The sequence below is a fragment of the Podarcis bocagei genome, assembly GCF_964188305.1.
Source record: "Podarcis bocagei genome assembly, chromosome: 13".
Taxonomy (NCBI): domain Eukaryota; kingdom Metazoa; phylum Chordata; class Lepidosauria; order Squamata; family Lacertidae; genus Podarcis; species Podarcis bocagei.
In genome coordinates, this window is record NC_138138.1 from 55,731,796 (window position 1) to 55,754,017 (window position 22,222).

At 49.5% G+C, this 22,222-nt stretch overlaps 2 protein-coding genes across 3 annotated transcripts in view; one reads left to right on the top strand and one right to left on the bottom strand.

Moving 5' to 3' along the window:
- Positions 1 to 8,665: 8,665 nt before the first annotated feature.
- Positions 8,666 to 12,207, bottom strand: POP7 (POP7 homolog, ribonuclease P/MRP subunit). Its single transcript, XM_081168268.1, has 2 exons — positions 12,119 to 12,207; positions 8,666 to 9,665 (listed from the first exon to the last, which is right to left on the bottom strand). The coding sequence occupies exon 2, from the start codon at positions 9,657 to 9,659 to the stop codon at positions 9,273 to 9,275; it is 387 nt and encodes a 128-aa protein (XP_081024394.1). The 5' UTR covers positions 9,660 to 9,665; positions 12,119 to 12,207; the 3' UTR covers positions 8,666 to 9,272.
- Positions 12,208 to 15,403: 3,196 nt separating this feature from the next.
- LOC308572032 (chloride channel protein ClC-Kb-like) overlaps positions 15,404 to 22,222 on the top strand; it is a 37,830-nt gene continuing 31,011 nt past the window's right edge. For both annotated transcript variants that reach the window (XM_081167816.1, XM_081167817.1), the window contains exons 1-3: positions 15,404 to 16,002; positions 17,995 to 18,123; positions 19,607 to 19,735. In XM_081167816.1, the coding sequence (XP_081023942.1) occupies positions 15,822 to 16,002; positions 17,995 to 18,123; positions 19,607 to 19,735 (439 nt within the window). In that variant the 5' untranslated portion in view covers positions 15,404 to 15,821. The remainder of the gene's footprint in view (positions 16,003 to 17,994; positions 18,124 to 19,606; positions 19,736 to 22,222) is intronic.

Consider the following 22,222-nt stretch of genomic DNA (forward strand, 5'->3'; position numbering starts at 1 on the left):
AAAACCTACCCTCTTGTGACTGAAACCCTCTGCCCTCTGGGGGGGCAGAAAAAATAATAATCCTTGTCCTCTTCTCTCTGTTGACGTTTTGATGGAAGAGAAGCTCTCAATGGCTACATTCCACCTCCACAATTGGGAGGCAGGAATGTTTCTGAGGGACGCGGGTGGCGCTGTGGGTTAAACCACAGAGCCTAGGACTTGCCGATCAGAAGTTCGGCGGTTCAAATCCCCGCGACGGGGTGAGCTCCCGTTGCTCGGTCCCTGCTCCTGCCAACCTAGCAGTTCGAAAGCATACCAGTGCAAGTAGATCAATAGGTACCACTCCGGCAGGAAGGTAAATGGCGTTTCTGTGCACTGCTCTGGTTCACCAGAAGTGGCTTGGTCATGCTGGCCACATGACCCGGAGGCTGTACGCCGGCTCCCTCGGCCAGTAAAGCGAGATGAGCACCGCAACCCCAGAGTCAGTCACGACTGGACCTAATGGTCAGGGGTCCCTTTAGCTTTACATTTCTGAGTGCCAGCTGCTGGAAACCTCAGGACGCGAGAGTGGCTCTCATGCTGGGATCCTGCAAGTGGATTTCTCATTGGGGCAATTGTTTGGCCCCGTGAGAACAGGACTCTGGACTAGGTGGGGCATTGGCATAATCCAGAAGGGATTTGAAGACTGGTTTCGTACCCCCTTCCCCCATCATTCTCTTCCTCTCCAGGTTAAACATTCCCAGTTCGTAATTGAATTGTAGAAGGGGCCACGGGGGTCATCAATAATAATAATAATTTATTATTTGTACCCCGCCCATCTGGCTGGGCTTCCCCAGCCACTCTGGGCAGCTTCCAACAATGATTAAAAATACATTATAATGGCACACATTAAAAACTTCCCTGAATGGGGCTGCCTTCACATGTCTTCTAAATGTTAGGTAGTTTATCTCTTTGACATCTGATGGGAGGGCATTCCACAGGGCGGGCGCCACCACCGAGAAGGCCCTCTGCCTGGTTCCCTGTAGCTTTGCTTCTCACAGCGAGGGAACCGCCAGAAGGCCCTTGGCACTGGACCTCAGCGTCCGGGCTGAATGATGGGGGTGGAGATGCTCCTTCAAGGATACTGGGTCTTTGAGGCCGTTTAGGGCTTTAAAGGTCAACACCAACACTTTGAATTGTGCTCTGAAACGTACTGGGAGCCAGTCTAGTTCAACTCCCTGCAATGCAGGGCTCGAACTCACAGCCCTGAGATTAAGAGTCTCATGCTCCAGCGACTGAGCTAGTTCCTTCAGCCTTTTCCCACAAGGCTAGCTTTCCTTGCCACGGACTACCTCAGTTGCCCCTCTCCCAAGTCCCATTCCAGCAGGTCGACATCCTCCTTACACTGCAGCCCCCAGAACCGGACGCACAACTCGCAGGCGAGGTCCGACTGGTCCAGAACCAAGCGGAACAGTGACTTCCTGTCACTTGGAAGCAATCGAGAAGCTACGTGCCCATGCTCTTGTTGCCATCCCAGATTGCCAGCCTTGACCTTCCCGCGGAGCCAGCGAGGTCACTGACTGCACACAGACACACACGGCTTGCAAAGTGGAGGTGGCTGAAATGGGCTGGCTCCTTCCCCAGTCCCCAATTCACGTGGCTCCCCCGCTGCCAAGCAAAACAGAAAACAGAACTCGCCTCCGGAGTTGCCAGGCTGCTCTTTTGGGCTCTGTCATCTGCAAGAGTCAGGACTTTGCAAACTGTTGGGAGGGCCGCCCGAGAATTTGGACAAAATCATGGAGGAGGGAGCCAACTATGGCTCCAGTGGAGAATATGTTCTGCCTCCAGAGCCCTCTCCTACTCCATGAGCTTGTTCAATCCTCTTTTAAAATTCGGTGGCCATCGCTGCGTCCTCTTGGCAGGCAGTTCCATAGTTTAACTCTGCCCTATATGGCCTAGGAAGGACATGGGTGGCACTGTGGGTTAAACCACAGAGCCTAGGACTTGCCGATCAGAAGGTCGGCGGTTCAAATCCCCGTGACGGGGTGAGCTCCCGTTGCTTGGTCCCTGCTCCTGCCCACCTAGCAGTTCGAAAGCACGTCAAAGTGCAAGTAGATAAATAGGTACCACTCTGGCGGGAAGGTAAACGGCGTTTCCGTGCGCTGCTCTGGTTCACCAGAAGCGGCTTAGTCATGCTGGCCACATGACCCAGAAGCTGTACGCTGGCTCCCTCAGCCAATAAAGCGAGATGAACGCCGCAACCCCAGAGTCGGTCACAACTAGACCTAATGGTCAGGGGTCCATTTACCTTTATATGGCCTAGGACTCTTGTACCTATGGGACTGCCTCTCCTGGTATGTCCCACAGAGGACCTTACGGTCTTCAAACAAAAACATCTTGGAGGTCCCGGGCCACAGAGAGGTTAGGCTGGCCTCAACCAGAGCTAGAGCTTTTTCGGCTGTGGCTCCAATCTGGTGGAACGCTCTGTCCCAAGAGACTAGGGCCCTGCGGGACTTGACATCTTTCTGCAGGGCCTGCAAGACAGAGCTGTTCCACCAAGCCTTTGGCAAGGGCACAGCCTGACTAACTCCTTTGGTAATCCTCACAGAACCGTAGCCCAATTGGTTGCCATTAATCTGATTTGAATTAATTTGATTTTAGAATGTGTATCATATTATTGTTGTTAGCCGCTCTGAGCCCGGCTTCGGCTGGGGAGGGTGGGATATAAATAATAATAATGAGGAGGACTTGATTTTCTCTTTCCTGAATCTTCCCACATGCAGCTTCATGTTCAGAATCCAGTTCGAGAATGAATTGCGGGTACGGTCTAAAATAAAGTGTTATCGGTGGATGACTGGGTTTCACATCTTCAAGAAGCTGCAGAAGGAATCAGGTCAAAATAAAAAAATTCCTTCCAGTAGCACCTTAAAGACCAACTAAGTTAGTTCTTGGTATGAGCTTTCGTGTGCATGCACACTTCTTCAGATACACAGGAATCAGGTGTTTGGCTAGAGCTGAGTTCCCCAACCTGGTGCTCTCCGGATCTCGCTGGGGATGACAAGAGCTGGGAGCCCCACAGCCTCGCAGGGGTGCCAGCCCTGTCTTATCAGCAGCTTGCGTCCGGGGTTAACGCAGGCGCCCTGACTCTTGTTGAGCAGCGTGAGAATGCCAGCATGGTGGTGGTGGAAAAAGAGTTATTTCCGACCTGGTCCTGATAAGCCGTCTCCCAACACACAGCTGCGACGACAGGACAGCAGAGACTCTCTCTGGGTTGAAGGGGGGAGGCTGGAGGGCTCCAAAGATAGATCTCTTGCCCCCTGAGCCCCCCCCCCCCAATCAAGAAAAGAACAGCAGTGACTGGGAGAACCCCCATTCTGCAAAATTCATTGCCCTTTGGACAACTCAGGAACATCCCGGCTAGCAGAAAGGGGCGTCATGATAACCAAACACAGCTTCACCATCGCTTGACATCAGGGGGATAAACAGGATATTCTCTCCCCCTGTCCATTTTCTGCAGCTATTTAGAGCTGGAAGGGGCAATTCTGATCACTGAAGCAGAGATGGGGAGACTCCCCTACGAAGGAAGGTTGGGGTTTATAATAATAATAATAATATATTTATACCCTGCCCATCTGGCTGGGTCTCCCCAGCCACTCTGGCCAGCTTCCATCCAAATATCAAAAACAATACAGTGTCAGACATTAAGAACTTCCCTAAACAGGTGTTGTTTAAAAGTAAAATACAGTGGTACCTCTGGTTACGTACTTAATTCGTTCCGGAGGTCCGCTCTTAACCTGAAACTGTTCTCATCCTAGAGCCAAGTTCTTAACCCGAGGTACTATTTCTGGGTTGGTGGAGTCTGTAACCTGAAGCATATGTAACCCGAGGTACCACTGTAGGTTTTTTTGCCTTGACATCTGCTGGGAGGGCGTTCCACAGGGCGGGCGCCACCACCGAGAAGGCCCTCTGCCTGGTTCCCTGTAACCTTGCTTCTCGCAATGAGGGAACTGTCAGAAGACCCTCAGAGCTGGACCTCAGTGTCTGGGTTGGACAGTGGGGGTGGAGACGCTCCGTCAGGTCTACTGGGCCTATGAGGCCGTTTGTGTGAGTGCCTGGAGGCGGTTGGAGGTTGGATGGCAGCTAACAGATTGAGGTTGAATCCTGACAAGACAGAAGTACTGTTTTGGGGGGACAGGAGGAGGGCAGGTGTGGAGGACTCCCTGGTCCTGAATGGGGTAACTGTATCCCTGAAGGACCAGGTGCGCAGCCTGGGAACTCCATCTGGTACGCAGGATGAGACCCTCCCTGCCCGCAGACTGTCTCGCTAGAGTGGTGCATGCTCTGGTTATCTCCCACTTGGACTACTGCAATGCGCTCTACGTGGGGCTACCTTTGAAGGTGACCCAGAAACTGCAACTAATCCAGAATGCGGCAGCCAGACTGGGGACTGGGAGCGGCTGCCGAGACCACATAACACCGGTCCTTAAAGACCTGCATTGGCTCCCAGTACGTTTCCAAGCACAATTCAAAGTGTTGGTGCTGACTTTTAAATTCCTAAACGGCCTCAAAGGCCCAGTAGACCTGAAGGAGCATCTCCACCCCCATTGTTCTGCCCGGACACTGAGGTCCAGCTCTGAGGGCCTTCTGGCGGTTCCCTCCCTGCGAGAAGTGAGTTTACAGGGAACCAGGCAGAGGGCCTTCTCGGTAGTGGCGCCCTCCCTGTGAAACACCCTCCCACCAGATGTCAAAGAGAAAAACAACTACCAGACTTTTAGAAGACATCTGAAGGCAGCCCTGTTTAGGGAAGCTTTTAATGTTTGATGTATTACAGTATTTTAATATTTTTTGGGAAGCCGCCCGGAGTGGCTGGGGAAGCCCAGCCAGATGGGTGGGGTATAAATAATAAATTATTATTATTATTATTATTGTTAGGGCTTTAAAGGTCAGCACCAACACTTTGAATTGTGCTCGGAAACGTACTGGGAGCCATAATAGGAATAGGAGAGTGATAAAAGACAGTGGATGGAACGTTTTTCTACCTCTTGTGGACGTCCAGTGGAGCTGGGTGTCAGAAGATACAGGGCACAGACAGCGCCAGGCAGCCCTGCTGCCCTCCCTGAGCCCCAAGCTGTGGTCCAAAGCTCCTGGAGGGCACCGGGTTGGGGAACCAGACAAGGGGGCGTTGCAATGAGACCTCCATGGGGCTGTGCAACACCTAACACACACAAAATCAGCGATCTTCCCATCTCTTTAAAGCTGAACCTTTTCGCAGCTGTAGCCTCAAGCACAGGTCAATATGGGTGGCAAGGATCCAAGCTGCTTGCTAAAGACAACAAACCCTCGTTTTTGGCCCGTGGGTTGTGCTGTGTTGATCTTCCTGGAGGCCTGCTGGACGCAAACAATGAGGAGGACTCCATCCCAGAAGCCCTTCCTGTCACGGCCGCCTCACCAAGAGATCGGCACAGACTGTTTACCGGGACCTCCCTGGAGGGGTGCCAGCTGCCATTGTTGTCTGTGAGGTTACGTAACAACCTCTGGGCTCAAGTCGAGGGAGGCGAGGCTGATTTGCATGGAGATCTGACGTCACACCATCTTTAAGAGGTCTCCCTGCACAGAGAGAGAGAGAATATCTCCAGAGCAGAATGGAGCTGAAACAGCGCTAATAATAATAATAATAATTTATTATTATTATTCCCCAGCCACTCTGGGCGGCTTCCAACCGAATACTAAATACAATACAGCATCAAACATTAAAAACTTCCCCAAACAGGGCCACCTTCAGTTGTCTTTTAAAAGCAAAATACAGTGGTAACTCGGGTTACAGACGCTTCAGGTTACAGACTCCGCTAACCCAGAAATAGTACCTTGGGTTAAGAACTTTGCTTCAGGATGAGAACAGAAATCGTGCTCCCGCGGCGCGGCAGCAACAGGAGGCCCCATTAGCTAAAGTGGTGTCTCAGGTTAAGAACAGTTTCAGGTTAAGAACGGACCTCCGGAACGAATGAAGTACTTAACCCGAGGTACCACTGTAGTTGTTCATTGCCTTGTCATCTGGTGGGAGGGCATTCCACAGGGCAGGCGCCACCACCGAGAAGACCCTCTGCCTGGTTCCCTGTAACCTCACTTCTCGCAGGGAGGGAACCGCCAGAAGGCCCTCGGAGCTGGACCTCAGTGTCCGGGTAGAACAATGGGGGTGGAGACGCTCCTTCAGGTATTCTGGACCGAGGCCGTTTAGGGCTTTCAAGGTCAGCACCAACACTTTGAATTGTGCTTGGAAACGTACTGGGAGCCAATGTACGTCTTTCAGGACTGGTGTTATATGGTCTCCCAGTCCCCAGTCTAGCTGCCACATTCTGGATTAGTTGCAGTTTCTGGGTCACCTTCAAAGGTAGCCCCACGTAGAGCGCATTGCAGTAGTCCAAGCGGGAGATAACCAGAGCATGCACCACTCTGGAGAGACAGTCTGTGGGCAGGGAGGGTCTCATCCTGCGTACCAGATGGAGCTGCCGTGGACACCGAATTAACCTGCGCCTCCACAGACAGGCAAGATGCAAAATGCCAAAGCCACTACAGAATCTTTTACAAAACCGTAACCACAAGTGAGAGGGAGCATGAAAAGCCCCTGCTGGTCAGTCAGGCTCATGAGAGCAGAGGTATGGGAATACACCTTCCATATCAGCCCCTTCACGATGGGTGTAGTGGATGGAAAGGCACCTTATGGAGGAAAGATTGCACCATTTGGGACCTTTTAGTTTAGAGAGTCCCATGGAGTGCAAGAAGATCCAACCTCTCTATTCTGAAGGAAATCAGCCCTGAGTCTGCGCGGCCACCCTGCTCGGGACAAGAGGGCGAGGGCACAGCCGGATTTACATATAAGCTAAACAAGCTATGCAATGACAAACCTAGACAGCATCTTCAAAAGCAGAGACATCACCTTGCCAACAAAGGTCCGTATAGTTAAAGCTCTGGTTTTCCCAGTAGTAATGTATGGAAGTGAGAGCTGGACCATAAAGAAGGCTGATCGCCGAAGAATTGATGCTTTTGAATTCTGGTATTGGAGGAGACTCTTGAGAGTCCCATGGACTGCAAGAAGATCCAACCTCTCCATTCTGAAGGTAATCAGCCCCGAGTGCTCACTGGAAGGACAGATCCTGAAGCTGAGGCTCCAAGACTTTGGCCACCTCATGAGAAGAGAAGACTCCCTGGAAAAGACCCTGATGCTGGGAAAGATGGAGGGCACAAGGAGAAGGGGACGATGGAGGACGAGATGGTGGGACAGTGTTCTCTAAGCTGCCAGCATGAGTCTGACCAAACTGCGGGAGGCAGTGGAAGACAGGAGGGCCTGGCGTGCTCTGGTCCAGGGGGTCACGAAGAGGCGGACACCACTAAACAACAAGTAGTTTAGAGAGGAGGTGAGCAGGAGGCGACACGATGGAAGTTTATAACATCGTGCTTGGCATGGAGAAATTGGACAGAGAAAAGTCTTCCTACCCTTGTCACAGTGCAACTTGTAGAAGTCCAATGAAGTTGAATGTCGGGAGATTCAGCACAATTCAAAGTGTTGGTGCTGACCTTGAAAGCCCTAAATGGCCTCAAAGACCCAGTATACCTGAAGGAGCATCTCCACCCCCATCCTTCAGCCCGGACACTGAGGTCCAGCTCCGAGGGCCTTCTGGCGGTTCCCTCATTGCGAGAAGCAAAGCTACAGGGAAGCAGGCAGAGGGCCTTCTCGGTGGTGGTGCCCGCCCTGTGGAACACCCCCCCACCAGATGTCAAAGAGATAAACAACTACCTGACTTTTAGAAGACATCTGAAGGCAGCCCTGTTCAGGGAAGTTTTTAATGGGTGACATTTTAATGTATTTTTCATCTTTGTTGGAAGCCGCCCAGAGTGGCTGGGGAAACCCAGCCAGATGGGCAGGGTACAAATAATAAATTATCATTATTATTATTATTATTATTATTATTATTATTATTATTATGGATGGGAAGTCCTTCTTCCCGCAGCACGTAGTTAAAGCTACAGAACTCCTTTCTGCAGGAGTCAGTGATGGCCACTGATTTGTACCGGGCAAATTCATGGAGGAGAGGTCTATCGGCATAGGGTTGCCGTATTTCAAACAGTGAAAATCTGGACAGAAAGGGTTTGGGTTTTTTTATTTTTGCCCAAAGCTCTTTTGGGAAACATCACACACAAAAATGCCGCTTTTGAGCTATTTTAAGGGGAAATCAGCAAAATCGGCACTGCTGTCACAGGCTGCCATATCGTCCGGATTTTCCCAGACATTTCGCTAATTTCCACCCAGATGCTTCTGCTGAAAACAGTATTCCAGATATGTCCAGGAAATTCCAGGCGTATGGCAACCCTATTATCAGCAGCTACTAGCCACAATGGCTATACTCTGATGCTTCTGAATGCGGTTTGCTGGACTGGGAATCACAGGAGGGGAGAATGTTGCTCTGGTGTTCGAATCCTACCGGCTGGTTTCCCACAGGTTGGCTACTGTGAGAACATCGTGCTAGACCAGATGTTGCCGTTTTTCAATCTTGCTGATTTTGGGGGGGTTTGCCTGTTCTTATAAGCATTTTACACAAAACACTCAAGCGATCTTTCTGCTTCGATGGAGGCCTCTACGTTTTGCTAACTAATGCAATCTTACCTTGCCCAGTGCCCCTTGAAAAACTGAGAAAAGGCTCTCTTCTCTCCCTCCTGGTAAAACAAGGGTTTATTCCCCAGATCCAAGCAAAAAATACACTCCAAAACGCCACAAGACACACATACACACTGAAACGTTTGGAAGCAACACCCTGCAGACGTCACAGCATTAAGGAAGTCAGCCTGCAATGCCAGGCCTCTAAGGATCTTTCTTGCGAACAAGTGAAAATGCAAGCCCCACTTAGGTAACAATTTGGTTTTCAGGCCAGGGGGGAAACCGACTGTGTCCACTGCAGGTCCCTCTTCTGCTGTAGGGTGGTTCCGATTCCCACAGAGAGAAGTCCACACTCGGCCAAGGCCAGCAACAGCGTCCTGCAAAATGGTGTTCCAATTTAGCCAGAAAAGGGGGAGAAACAAGCCTCTAATTCAGCGCTGGCGCTTTGTCACGCGAGATGGAGAATTGTGCGTTCCGTGTACAGAGAAACTGCAAACCTCGTGCCCGGTCCAGCCAGCAAAGACAAAACCAGTTTGGGAAGGCGGGGATCCCTCACTCGCCCAGTCACTCCTACACAACACAGGACCCCGGGATTCGAGCGAGTCGTTTCGTGGAAGCAAAGACGCTCCTCCTCACCCAGGGACACAGAGGTTTCCACCGGCGGCTACTCCGGGGCGGCGCGACAGACCCGGATGTGGATGGCAGAGTTGTTCCGGGTCCTGGCCAGCGGCTCGTCACTGTCCCCTTCTGGCTCGGCCACATCGGCCAGCTCCACGGTGGACGTGTTGGCAGCCAGGCACAGGGACCCGCTGCCGGTGGCCTCTAATTGCAGGGCGATGTTGATGGCGCGGTTGATGGCCAGCCCCAGTCCGTGGATGCAGATTTCAGGACAGCCGCTGCCGGGCGCAAGCAGCTTCTGGCAGCGGCTTAGCTGCGCTTTGAAATCCGTCTTCATGTTGATGTAGATGTCGCTGCGCCGGCGAGGGAGGCGGCGCGGCAAGCGCCGGCGCAGGGCGTACTCCGTCTGCGTGGGGGGCCCCGGCTCAGACATGCGGTCCTGGGGAAGAGAGAGGCGATGGGTGGGAGGTATCGTGGTTAGGATATAATATACAACCGAGCGACTGAGTGAAATGATGTAAAGAAGGTTTAAAGTTTACTGCATGTAATGCATTAAAAGAAAATGTGATGAAAATGATGTATATCACTCCTGTTAAGTTAGCGAAAAAGTATAAAGCTAGCAATAAATGTTGGAAATGTAAAGAAAAAGAGGGAACATTCCATCATATGTGGTGGGAATGTAAAAAGGTGAAATGTTTTTGGGAGATGATATGTAACGAGTTGAAAAAAATGTTGAAATATACATTTACAAAGAAACCAGAAGCCTTTCTATTGGGAATGGTGGGAAGTGATATAAATAGAAAAGAATGTAAGCTTTTTTTATATGCAGTAACAGCAGCCAGAATACTATTAGCCCAGAAATGGAAGCAAGAAGAATTGCCAACGATTGAAGAATGGAGGATGAAGTTGATGGACTATGCAGAGTTAGACAAATTAACAGGAAGGATCCGAAACCAGTGGGACCAGAAATTCACGGAAGACTGGAGTAAATTTACGAACTATATGAAAAGTATTTGTGATGATCAGACGACGTTTGCAGGTTTGCAAGAAGTTCTGTGAGGAGTATTGTTGGAAATATTGTAAAAATGGAGAAGGGGAGATGACAAGTTAAGAGAGGAAAAGACAATATAAAATTAAGTAATGCATAAAAAGAGGTTAAGATGGAAGGTCATTGGAGGTGCTGATGGAAGTCCAAAAAAGGTGTATTTGTATTAATTTGTGTGGTACGTTTTATAATTTGTATGTTAAAATTAATAAAAATGTAATATTTTTTTTAAAGGAGGTATAGTGGTTAGCGTTGGACTAGGACGGGGGTCTCAAACTTTTTTTTCTGAGCCACACTTTCAGAATAAAAATCACAGAGGTGTTTTTTAAATGGATAAGGAATATATGGAGAAATAAACAAGTCCCATCTGTGCTTGATTTATCACACAGAACACAACTGCTTTATAATATTATTGTGGAACATCCAGAAAGTATAAGACAATGCAGCTATACAAGAACAAAATACATGTGGAATGATAATTTTTTAAACCAGCAACTGTAGAAATATTTTTTTTTATTTGATTATATTACTAATGGACGTAGTTGGGGCTGTTTTTTTGGGGGGGGGACTGTATTTGATTGCTTGTGTTTGATTATATATTGTTCTTATATTCAACTAATAAAGTATTTTTTTAAAAAAGAACAAAATATAATTATATACGAGCTTCTTACATATGTATGCATGCAAACTCGATGAGAGGTATGAGCTTGCTTTTGCCAGGTAATCTCATTTATATTAGCTCTAATTTGAGACAAGCAAATTCTCATCTCCTCAGCAACACTAAGAAGCCTAGCTCTTGCTATCATTTTGAAAAGTTATCTACCCATTATGCAAATAATAATAATAATTTTATTATTTATTTATACCCTGTCCATCTGGCTGGGTTTCCCCAGCCACTCTGGGAGGCTTACAGGGACCAGTGTTCGAATCCAGCGTTTGAAAGATCACTGGGTGTGACCTTTGTGGCCAGTCTGCCTCCTCTCTGCCTACCCTGCCTCAAAAGGATGTTGCAGAGATTAATGGAGGAGGTGGAGACCCACGTACACACCACCCCAAACTCCCTGGAGAGAGAAAAAGGGGGAGTGAATAAACACACAATAAAGATATACATGCAAGGAAGTAGTAGACTGCGTGTACAAGAATGAACACAAGTCTCGAAGCAGAAATAAACTTCCCCTTAACCACACTTTCCTATTATTTCCCCCTGACATTATTTATTACCACAATTAATAATAATAATAATAATAATAATTTTTTATTTATATCCCGCCCTCCCTAGCCGAAGCCGGGCTCAGAGCAGCTAACAACGGTAAAAATAACACAGTTTACACAAAATCACAATTAATTGAAACACATTCTAAAATCAAATTAATGGCAACCATTTACTCAGAAGTAAGCCTCGCTGTGTTTAAGGGAGCTTTCAGCATAAGGCTGTTAAATGGGGATAAAATGGGGGGGGGGAGAATCAGGCATGCCGTCTTGAGTTCTTTGAAGGGAAAAGCTGGGTTATAAACCTAATAATAAATAAAAATAACAAAATATAAAAGGTTTGGGCGGGCACCTTAGTCAGCAGCAGGGTGAAGGCGCCTGCCTAAAAAAAAATATCAGTGGCAGGGAGTTCCGAAGGAGATCGGTTCCTTGCAAGCACGTTAATGAGCAATGCATGTTGAAAATATCATGAGGTCCCTTGCTGCACCCCCCCCCCAGTTATTCCTTCTGCACCCGCACCCAGAAACCTCCCCTGCCCCACATCTCTGCGCGCACCCCTCTTTTTGCACCCCACCCTGCGCCCCCTTCCTTCCTTCCTTCCTTCCTTCCCTCCCTTCCTCCTTGCACCCTTTCCCCACCTTTGCAAGCGGGTCTCCCCAACAAGGCAGCTGCAGGAGGGAATAGAGCAAGCGCGCGCACACGCACAAGCACGCGCACGCTCTCGCTTTCTCCGCACGCTTCCGGTTTCCGCTTGGAACGCTCGCGTGGAACGTTCATACAGCAATGGAACGTTCATACAGCAATGGAACGTCCCGGGGAGGTCGCGCGCCTGGGAAAACATTCGCACTTAGACTTTCGGATAGATAGATACGCGGGGCGCGTGACTCACGGGGGGGGGGGGAATCCGACCCCAAACTAAGAATTATTTTTTTTGCCCTTTTGCAAAGATCCGTCGCTGCGCTCGAGGAGCAAAAGGAGTTCATGCAAAAAGAAGAGAGGCCTTGCCTTGTTTTATGGCGCATTTCCCACCATATATATATATATATTTATCAGGAGTGCCTGGCGTGCTCTGGTCCAGGGGGTCACGAAGAGTCGGACAACACTAAACGACTAAACAACAGCAAATATATTTACGATATATATAAATTAATTTTTATATATTTATTTATATATAATTTAGATATATTTATTTATAAATATATAAATATGTTGTTGTTTAGTCAGTGGCGTAGTGTGGGGGGTGCAGGGGGGGCTGGCCGCACCGGGCGCAACATCTGGGGGTTAGGGTTAGGGGGCGCAAATCCACGGGTTAGGGGGCGCAAATTACTTGCCTTGCCCCGGGTGCTGACAACCCACGCTACGCCACTGTGTTTAGTTTAGTCGTGTCCACCTACATTTTACATTTAAGGGCCATGGGAGCTAGAGTTTCCACCAGCTGGGCATCGCCAGATCCTATCTCCTGCCAAACCCACAAACCTACCCCAAAGGAGGTTAGAAGGATTAGAATTGAACCTAGCCAGCGAAAAGGCCTTCTTTCTTGCAGGTTAAAGAAAAATTGTACATTGTTGTCGTTTAGTGGTGTCCGCCTCTTCGTGACCCCCTGGACCAGAGCACGCCAGGCACTCCTGTCTTCCACTGCCTCCCACAGTTTGGTCAAACTCATGCTGGTCGCTTCGAGAACACTGTCCCACCATCTCGTCCTCCGTCGTCCCCTTCTCCTTGTGCCCTCCATCTTTCCCAACATCAGGGTCTTTTCCAGAGAGTCTTCTCTTCTCATGAGGTGGCCAAAGTCTTGGAGCCTCAGCTTCAGGATCTGTCCTTCCAGTGAGCACTCAGGGCTGATTTCCTTCAGAATGGAGAGGTTGGATCTTCTTGCAGTCCATGGGACTCTCCAGAGTCTCCTCCAGCACCATAATTCAAAAGCATCCATTCTTCGGCGATCAGCCTTCTTGATGGTCCAGCTCTCACTTCCATACATCACTACTGGGAAAACCACAGCTTTAACTATACGGACCTTTGTTGGCAAGGTGATGTCTCTGCTTTTTAAGAATGATCCATGAACGGGAAATGTTCATAACTGCTTATATAAACAACATGTCTGAAACCCCACAGAAAAAGTCCTGAAACCATTTTGCCCCTCCCAAATTGACCTCAAATATATGTCTGCAAGGTCAAAGAAAAATGGAAAATCCTCCCCATTGTCTTTTCGTTCACAAATCCTGTCTTTAGGGTATGTCTGTGTATGAATAGGGTGAGCCTGTGACCTGGCTCAGGAACTAAGTATTTATCATTACAAAAGACTGGCCAGGCTCCCCAGGGTATCCAGTCAAGTGACCATTAACAGGTAACCTGTCAGACAGGAGGTAAACATAGACAGGAGACAAACAATGCGCTCAGATTTCTGTTGTAGACCACCCCTTTCTGTGATGTAGGTATGATGTTTCTGGGGGTGGTCTTGGACTCCAGGGCTGGCAATTTAAAATGTCTATATAAGGGCGGGCACACCTTTGTTCAGGGTCCTCCTCCATCCTCCTGCGTGTGAAGGGGGCACCCTGTTGCAACAGTTCAATAAAGATCAGGCTTACGAGCTGCTTTGCTTCTCAATATTCTCTGCTTGGCCTCTGTTATTTCTCCTACCGATGGAGAACCTGCAAAGGACTCTATAAGGGCTCTTGTGTCCCCCGTAAGGGAATAAGGGCAGACTTTTGTTTATTACTGGTGCCCAAAGGGATTATCTTGCTGGGTGGAAAAGTCATCTCTCCATAGACAGGTCCAGGCGGGTGTGTGCTGTGAGATTTTTCCATGGAAAATTCGGGTGTCTCCCCCACCCAGCTCAATACGCTCTGTTCCTCAACTCACAGTGGAAGGAATGCCCTATCTTCAGCCTCTTCACACCCCAGCTTTGGGGACTTTCCACCAGGAGAGAACAAGCAACTTGCAAGTCCGGTTGGTAACCACTGCTCTAAGCACTACACCACACTGTCCCACGGCTTTTTCTCTCTCTCTCACAGAAGAAGGGCCTTAGAGCTGGATCAAGTCAAGGGCCCGTCTAGCTCAGCATCCTGTCCTTACAGGGGCCAGCCATATCCCCCAATGGGAAACCAGCAAGCGGGATTCGAACCCGTGCCCGCTCCCTTCCTGTGGTTTCCAACAACTGAGATTCAGAAGCATTGCAGCCTGCCAACTGTGGAGGGCAGAGCACAGCCGCCATGCCTTCATCCTCCGTAAATTGCCTTCTCCTCCCTGGCGCAAGAAGGGTGCGTAGGATCAGGGCCCTCTGGCAACCATCGATAGCCCTCTCCTCTTCCATGGATTTGCCCGGTCCTCCTTTTAAAGCCATCCGAGTTGGTGGCTGTCGCCTCCTGTGGCAGGGAGTTCCGCAGTTTATGTGCCGCATGAAGAAGGATGTGGTGGGATTGCAGAGAAATTTTAAAAAAAATTGGGAAATGATATGTAATGAGTTGAAGAAAATGTTCAAATTAACACTTGTAAAAAAATCCTGAAGCATTTTTGTTAGGGGTTGTAGGAAAAGACCTGCCAAGGAAAATGAAGAACATGTTTATGTATGCGACAACAGTCTTAATAGCACAAGGATGGAAGAATGAAGAAACCCCGACAAAAGAACAATGGCAAGGGATATTGATGGACTACGCGGAACCGTCAAAATTGACGAACAAACTACGCGATAAAGGACAACTGTGACTTCAAAGAAGAACGGGAACCTTTTACAACGTACCTAAAGAAACAACAAAACGAATTGGGACTCCTTGGCAGGTTTTGAATAAACAGACACAAATTTGTCTTTAATATAATAGACGGATAACTTAGAGATTTTTATAACAGGCAGAGAACAATATGTGTTAATAAATCAGAAAGAGGAACTGAGGGAAGTCGTAGGGGGGTGGGAGGGGGGAAATACAATTGTTGGAATAATTTGTTATGTGAAAATAGCCAATAAATAATAATAAAGGACTGCTGTTTTATCTGTCCTGAATTTGCGGGATTTCTGCAAGTTACGGGGGAGCCTATCAATTTCGTCTGTCCACTCCAGAAATCTTTTTTCATAAACTTCTTACCATTTCTCTAAGCTAAAAAACAGTACCAAACCTTGTTGCTTTCCTTCGTCGCTCCATCCCTTTGATCCGTGCTGGCTGCCCCCCCTCCTCTGTTTCCACCTGTCCGTCTCTGCTCACCTGTCCTCCCTGCCCCAGAGCAGATCCGACCAGCCTTACAGGTGGGTCGTTGTCGGACTCGCCCCACCCAGCACTGACCCAGCCCCTCTCCGCCCCCCCGGTTGGTGCTTTATAACCAGGGGGGCAGGGAGAGAGCCCCGCTTGCACCATGGGGCTCTGGAACTGCAGGAAGAGGTGCCCTAAGGACAAGGACCCCGAATTCGGACCCCAAGGGCAGACCCCCACGGGGGAAGCTGAGAAGGAGCCCTTGGAGGAGTCGTTGGAGAAGGTCTGGAAGGAACGGGAGCCTGGAAAACGATGTTCCCAGAGGATTCGGGGGGCTTTGAAACGTAAGAGGAGCCACGGGCAAGGGTTGCGGGGTTGGGGGGCGTGGAAATGACCAGCCGGGGGGGGGGACTTTGGGGGTGAAAGGAAAGCTGAGCCATGCCTTTGGAGTTTCAACCTGGTACTCTCCAGACTTGGGTTTCCAGCTGTTTTTGGACTACCATTCCCATAATCGCTGACCACTGATCCTGCAGGCTAGGGGTGATGGGAGTTGTAGTCCCAAAACAGCTGGAGACCCAAGACGATTTGGACCACAACAGCCAGGCGCGCTGGCTGAGGCTGATGTGAAAAGGATCTAGGGGTCTTGTTTAGTCGTGTCCGCCTCTTTGTGACCCCCTGGACCAGAGCACGCCAGGCCCTCCTGTCTTCCACTGCCTCCCGCAGTTTGGTCAAACTCATGTTTGTGGCTTTGAGAACACTGTCCCACCATCTCCTCCTCCGTCGTCTCCTTCTCCTTGCGCCCTCCATCTTTCCCAGCATCAGGGTCTTTTCCAGGGAGTCTTCTCTCCTCAGGAGGTGGCCAAAGTATTGGAGCCTCAGCTTCAGGATCTGTCCTTCCAGTGAGCACTCAGGGCTGATTTCCTTCAGAATGGATACGTTTGATCTTCTTGCAGTCCATGGGACTCTCAAGAGTCTCCTCCAGCACCAGAATTCAAAAACATCCATTCTTCAGCGATCAGCCTTCTGGAGATGGTGGGACAGTGTTCTCGAAGCTACCAGCATGAATTTGACCAAACTGCAGGAGGCAGTGGAAGACAGGAGTGCCTGGCGTGCTCTGGTCCAGGGGGTCACGAAGAGGCGGACATGACTAAACGACTAAACAACAACAAGGATGGCTACCTGCCAGGGATTCTTCACCTGTGATTCCTGCATCACAGGCAGTCAGAATAGATGGCCTTTGGGGGTCCCTTCCACCTCTGCAATTCTACCATTCCCAGCTGCAACTCTGAGCTTCACCAGCTGAAGCTGTGCAAAAATATCTGGAGAGTGGCAGGTGGGGGGGGGAGGTTGGTGCAGTGGGTTAAATCCTTGGCAGGGCTTTATCCAGCGTGGGAGGGAAAGTGGGGGGTCCACGTTGGGGGTGTCGGGCTTGGGGGACCCCAGGAACCCTTGTCGGTTGGAGGATGGATGGAGGCTAACAGATTGAGGTTGAATCCTGACAAGACAGAAGTACTGTTTTGGGGGGAACAGGGGGCGGGCAGGTGTGGAGGACTCCCTGGTCCTGAATGGGGCAACTGTGCCCCTGAAGGACCAGGTGCGCAGCCTGGGAGTCATTTTGAACTCACCGCTATCCATGGAGGCACAGGTCAGTTCTGTGTCCAGGGCGGCTGTCTACCAGCTCCATCTGGTATGCAGGATGAGGCCCTCCCTGCCCGCAGACTGTCTGGCCAGAGTGGCGCATGCTCTGGTTATCTCCCACTTGGATTACTGCAATGCGCTCTACGTGGGGCTACCTTTGAAGGTGACCCAGAAACTGCAACTAATCCAGAATGCGGCAGCTAGACCGGGGATTGGCAGTGGCTGCCGGGACCACATAACACCGGTCCTGAGAGATCTGCATTGGCTCCCAGTACGTTCCCGAGCACAATTCAAAGTGTTGGTGCTGACCTTTAAAGCCCTAAACGGCCTCAGTCCTGTATACCTGAAGGAGCGTCTCCACCCCCATTGTTCTGCCCGGACACTGAGGTCCAGCTCCGAGGGCCTTCTGGCGGTTCCCTTCCTGCGAGAAGCCAAGTTACAGGGAACAAGGCAAGAGGGCCTTCTCGGTGGTGGCGCCCGCCCTGTGGAACACCCTCCCAGCAGATGTCAAGGAAGCAAGCAGCTATCCTATCTTTAAAAGACAACTGAAGGCAGCCCTCTTTAGGGAAGTTTGTAATATTTAATGCTGTACTGTTTTTAACACTTGATTGGGAGCCGCCCAGAGCGGCTGGGGAAACTCAGCCAGATGGGCGGGGTATAAATAATAAATTGTTGTTGTTGTTGTTGTCTCCTTCCAGCTCTCGGGCTCTGCATCCGCTCTCAGATCCTCAAGTTCGGCGAAGACTGGCTCTTCCTCTTCCTGCTCGGTATCTGTATGGCGACGGTCAGCTTTGGCCTGGATGTCACCGTCTCGAAATTCCAGCAAGGTGAGCTTCTCCGCCTTCTGCCCTCCCCGCGGCTGTGTCCCTCCTGCCGTCCGATCCTCCGCTGGATTGAAAAACCCTGCTAAGTCCTTGTTTTCCAGTTAATTTTGCCCTTTCAGCGTATTCCCTCAATTTTTCTTGCTATTCTTCTTTCGTTGGTATCTTCTTCTCTTTCCATTTTGGGCTGGTAATATCCTAGGCGGGATGCGAGTGGCGCTGTGGGTTAAACCACAGAGCCTAGGACTTGCCGATCGGAAGGTCGGCGGTTCAAATCCCCACGACGGGTTGAGCTCCCGTTGCTCGGTCCCTTCTCCTGCCCACCTAGCAGTTCGAAAGCATACCAGTGCAAGTAGATCAATAGGTACCACTCCAGCGGGAAAGTAAACGGCGTTTCCATGCGCTGCTCTGGTTCGCCAGAAGCGGCTTAGTCCTGCTGGCCACATGACCCGGAAGCTATACACCGGCTCCCTCAGCCAATAAAGCGAGATGAGCGCCGCAACCCCAGGGTCGGTCACGACTGGACCTAATGGTCAGGGGTCCCTTTACCTTTACCTTTAATATCCTAGCCGCTGTTGTAGTGCACATAAATACAGTCATGCCTTGGGTTACAGACGCTTCAGATTGTGTTTTTTTGGGTTACGGACCTGCCAAAACCAGGAAGTACTGGAACGGTTTACTGGGAATTATAAGGGTAAAACTACCTAAACAGTACAGAAATCTATTCATATATGTGACTACAGTGGCAAGAACGTTAGTTGCCCAAAAATGGAAAGAAACAGAAGTCCCAGCAAAGGAAGAATGGATACAAAAACTTATGGGATATGCAGAAATGGCGAAACTTACCGGAAGAGTAAGAAATCAAGACAACAGACTTTTTATAAAAGAGTAGAAATGGTTTATAGAATATTTACAGATAAATTGCCAACAGATAAAAAACATTGGTGGGATTATTGTGATAACCTGCCGTTTCGTAAGAGTATATATTTAAAGCAAATGAATAAACGAGCAAAAGGCAATAAATCTGCATATGCAGAAGAGATCAAAAAACAAATTTAAGGAGCCGCAGAGGGAGGGGGAAGGGAGTCAGACTTTGAAATGTTAAATTGACTGTGAAACTAATGAAATGTATAAAGTGTACCGTATTTTTCGCTCTATAACACGCACCCGACCATAACACGCACGTAGTTTTTAGAGGAGGAAAATCCATAGGCATGCCACCCGTAGGCATTCCCTCCATAACACGCACAGACATTTCCCCTTACTTTTTAGGAGGAAAAAAGTGAGTGTTATGGTGCAAAAAATACGGTAAATAAAAACTTTTAAGTAAATAAAAAGACAAGAGTGAGCCAGGCCCAAGGGTTCTGATTCGGTATAAGGCAGATTCCTGTGTTCCTAAGTAGGGCTGTGGGAGTTGTAGTTCAAAGCAGCTGCCGGGCGCCTAAATGAGATGTTGAACCACTGATGTCTGGCTCCTGCCTCCACGCAGCTCACCTGTGGGTTTACGACGGGCTGGCGGACTCTGGTTACCTGCAGTTCTTCTCTTGGACGTCCTACCACGTGCTTCTGATGATGGTCTCTGCCGCGGCGGCCAAGTACATATCTCCCCAGGCTGCGGGTGAGTGAGGCTTGCCTTGGGTGGTGGAGAGACCTAAAGAGACAGATTTGTGGCGCAGTTACTTAACATGGAATTGCTGTTGTTTTTTTAGGTTTTTTTTATTCAAAATTATAACAAGACATATTATCCAAAAACATGTGTATCTGAAGAAGTGTGCATGCACACGAAAGCTCATACCAAGAACTAACTTAGTTGGTCTTTAAGGTGCTACTGGAAGGAATTTTTTTATTTTGACTATGGCAGACCAACACGGCTACCTACCTGTATCCAAAAACATATCATCCTTGTTCTCCCCCCCCCAATTTCCCTCCCTCCCCCCCTCCCACACAAAACTCCCCCACCCCCCCACCCCCCGACTTCCCTCAGTTCCAGTCTTTGGTTTCTCTAAGAATGCTGTTTTCTGCATGTTACAAAGTTGTAAAGGTAAAGGGACCCCTGACCATTAGCTCCAGTCGTGGCCGACTCTGGGGTTGCGGCGCTCATCTCGCTTTACTGGCTGAGGGAGCCGGCGTACAGCTTCTGGATCATGTGGCCAGCAGGACTAAGCCGCTTCTGGCACAACCAGAGCAGCGCACGGAAACGCCATTTACCTTCCCGCCAGAGCGGTACCTATTTATCTACTTGCACTGGTGTGCTTTCGAACTGCTAGGTTGGCAGGAGCAGGGGCCGAGCAATGGGAGCTCACCTCGTCGCGGGGATTCGAACCGCCGACCTTCTGATCGGCAAGTCCTAGGCTCTGTGGTTTAACCCACATCGCCACCTGCGTCCTATACAAAGTTGTATAGATCCTCAAACTATTTAGCTGATTATTATCAGTAAAAAGTTTGTGAATGTTTATTCAAAACCTTCCAAGGAGTCCAGTTCGCTTTGTTGCGTCTTCAGATGCTTTGTAAAGGGTTCCCATTCATCCTTAAAATCACAGTTATCCTTGTCCCATAGCTTATATGTCAGTTTTGCCAGTTCTGCATAGTCCATCAATTTTTCTGGCAATGATTCTTTAGTTGGGGTTTCTTCAGTCTTCCATCCTTGTGCTACCAGAACTCTCGCGGCCGTTGGCGCATACATGAAGAAGTTTTCCACTTTTTTGGCAGGTCTTTCTCTACAATCCCCAACAAAATGCCTCGGTTTTTTTTTAACAAATGTTAAATGGAACATTTTCTTCTAACTTATCATGGAATTGTAGTGTTGGTGCTGACCTTGAAAGCCTTAAACAGCCTCAGCCCAGTATACATTGTTAACGGAGAAATTTGAGGGCTCCCTTGGACAAAAAAACAAGGACATCAGCCAGGAAGACCAGAGCAAAACAACAGCCAGTAGGCTTGGTCTTTACTGAAGACTGTCGCCACAGGACTCCCACCTGCCACAAGGTGGAACAAGAGGGAAGCCCCAAACAAAAGAGAACCCAAACTTTTATTAGCTGCTAATCCCCATGTTGGTGGGACGCAGGTAGCGCTGTGGGTTAAACCACAGAGCCTAGGACTTGCCGATCGGAAGGTCGGCGGTTCGAATCCCCGCGATGGGGTGAGCTCCCGTTGCTTGGTCCCTGCTCCTGCCCACCTAGAAGTTTGAAAGCACGTCAAAGTGCAAGTAGATAAATAGGTAAGGTAAACGGCGTTTCCGTGCGCTGCTCTGGTTCGCCAGAAGCGGCTTAGTCCTGCTGGCCACATGACCCGGAAGCTGTATGCCGGCTCCCCCAGCCAGTAAAGCGAGATGAGCGCCGCAACCCCAGAGTCAGCCACGACTGGACTTAATGGTCAGGGGTCCCTTTACCTTTAATCCCCATGTTACACCCCCAAATTACATCACTGATACATCACGGTTACATCATGAAAGGGGAGGTCTGGTGGCCGTAATCTGAGCATCCTGGACCCTGCCCCATGGTTCTCCTTGCCCTCCACCAAACACCCATCAAGTGTAACAAAAGAGATATTTACCGTACATTTCCCTGTTTCCCAGCCCCATTAATCCCACCCTTTTGTCTCCATCTGGGTTTGTGATTTCTGGCATGGCTACCTGTCTGGCACTCAGGTATCAGGAGGCCAGGGATTATCACTCAGGCAGAGGGGCTGCTGAGGAGCTGAGCTCACCTGTCTATAGGAATTTCTGAAGTTTTCCCTGTGAGCCAGTACATAGATCCATTGATCAGTGAATTCTTACATTTGGTATTGTGCAGCAAAGGCCCTTTGAATAGACAGGAAGAAACTGTGAAGAAGTGTTTTGTGGGGACAAATCACAAAAGTCACAAAAGCGATTGTGCTGATTTTGGTAGTGGGCTGCAGGTGCATGATATCTGCTGCAGGGGCAACCCCCCCCCCACCTATACATAAATTCCTGCAACAACCTGAAGGAGCGTCTCCACCCCCATCGTTCTGCCCGGACACTGAGGTCCAGCTCCGAGGGCCTTCTGGTGGTTCCCCCCCTGAGAGAAGTGAGGTTACAGGGAACCAGGCAGAGGGCCTTCTCAGTGGTGGTGCCCACCCTGTGGAA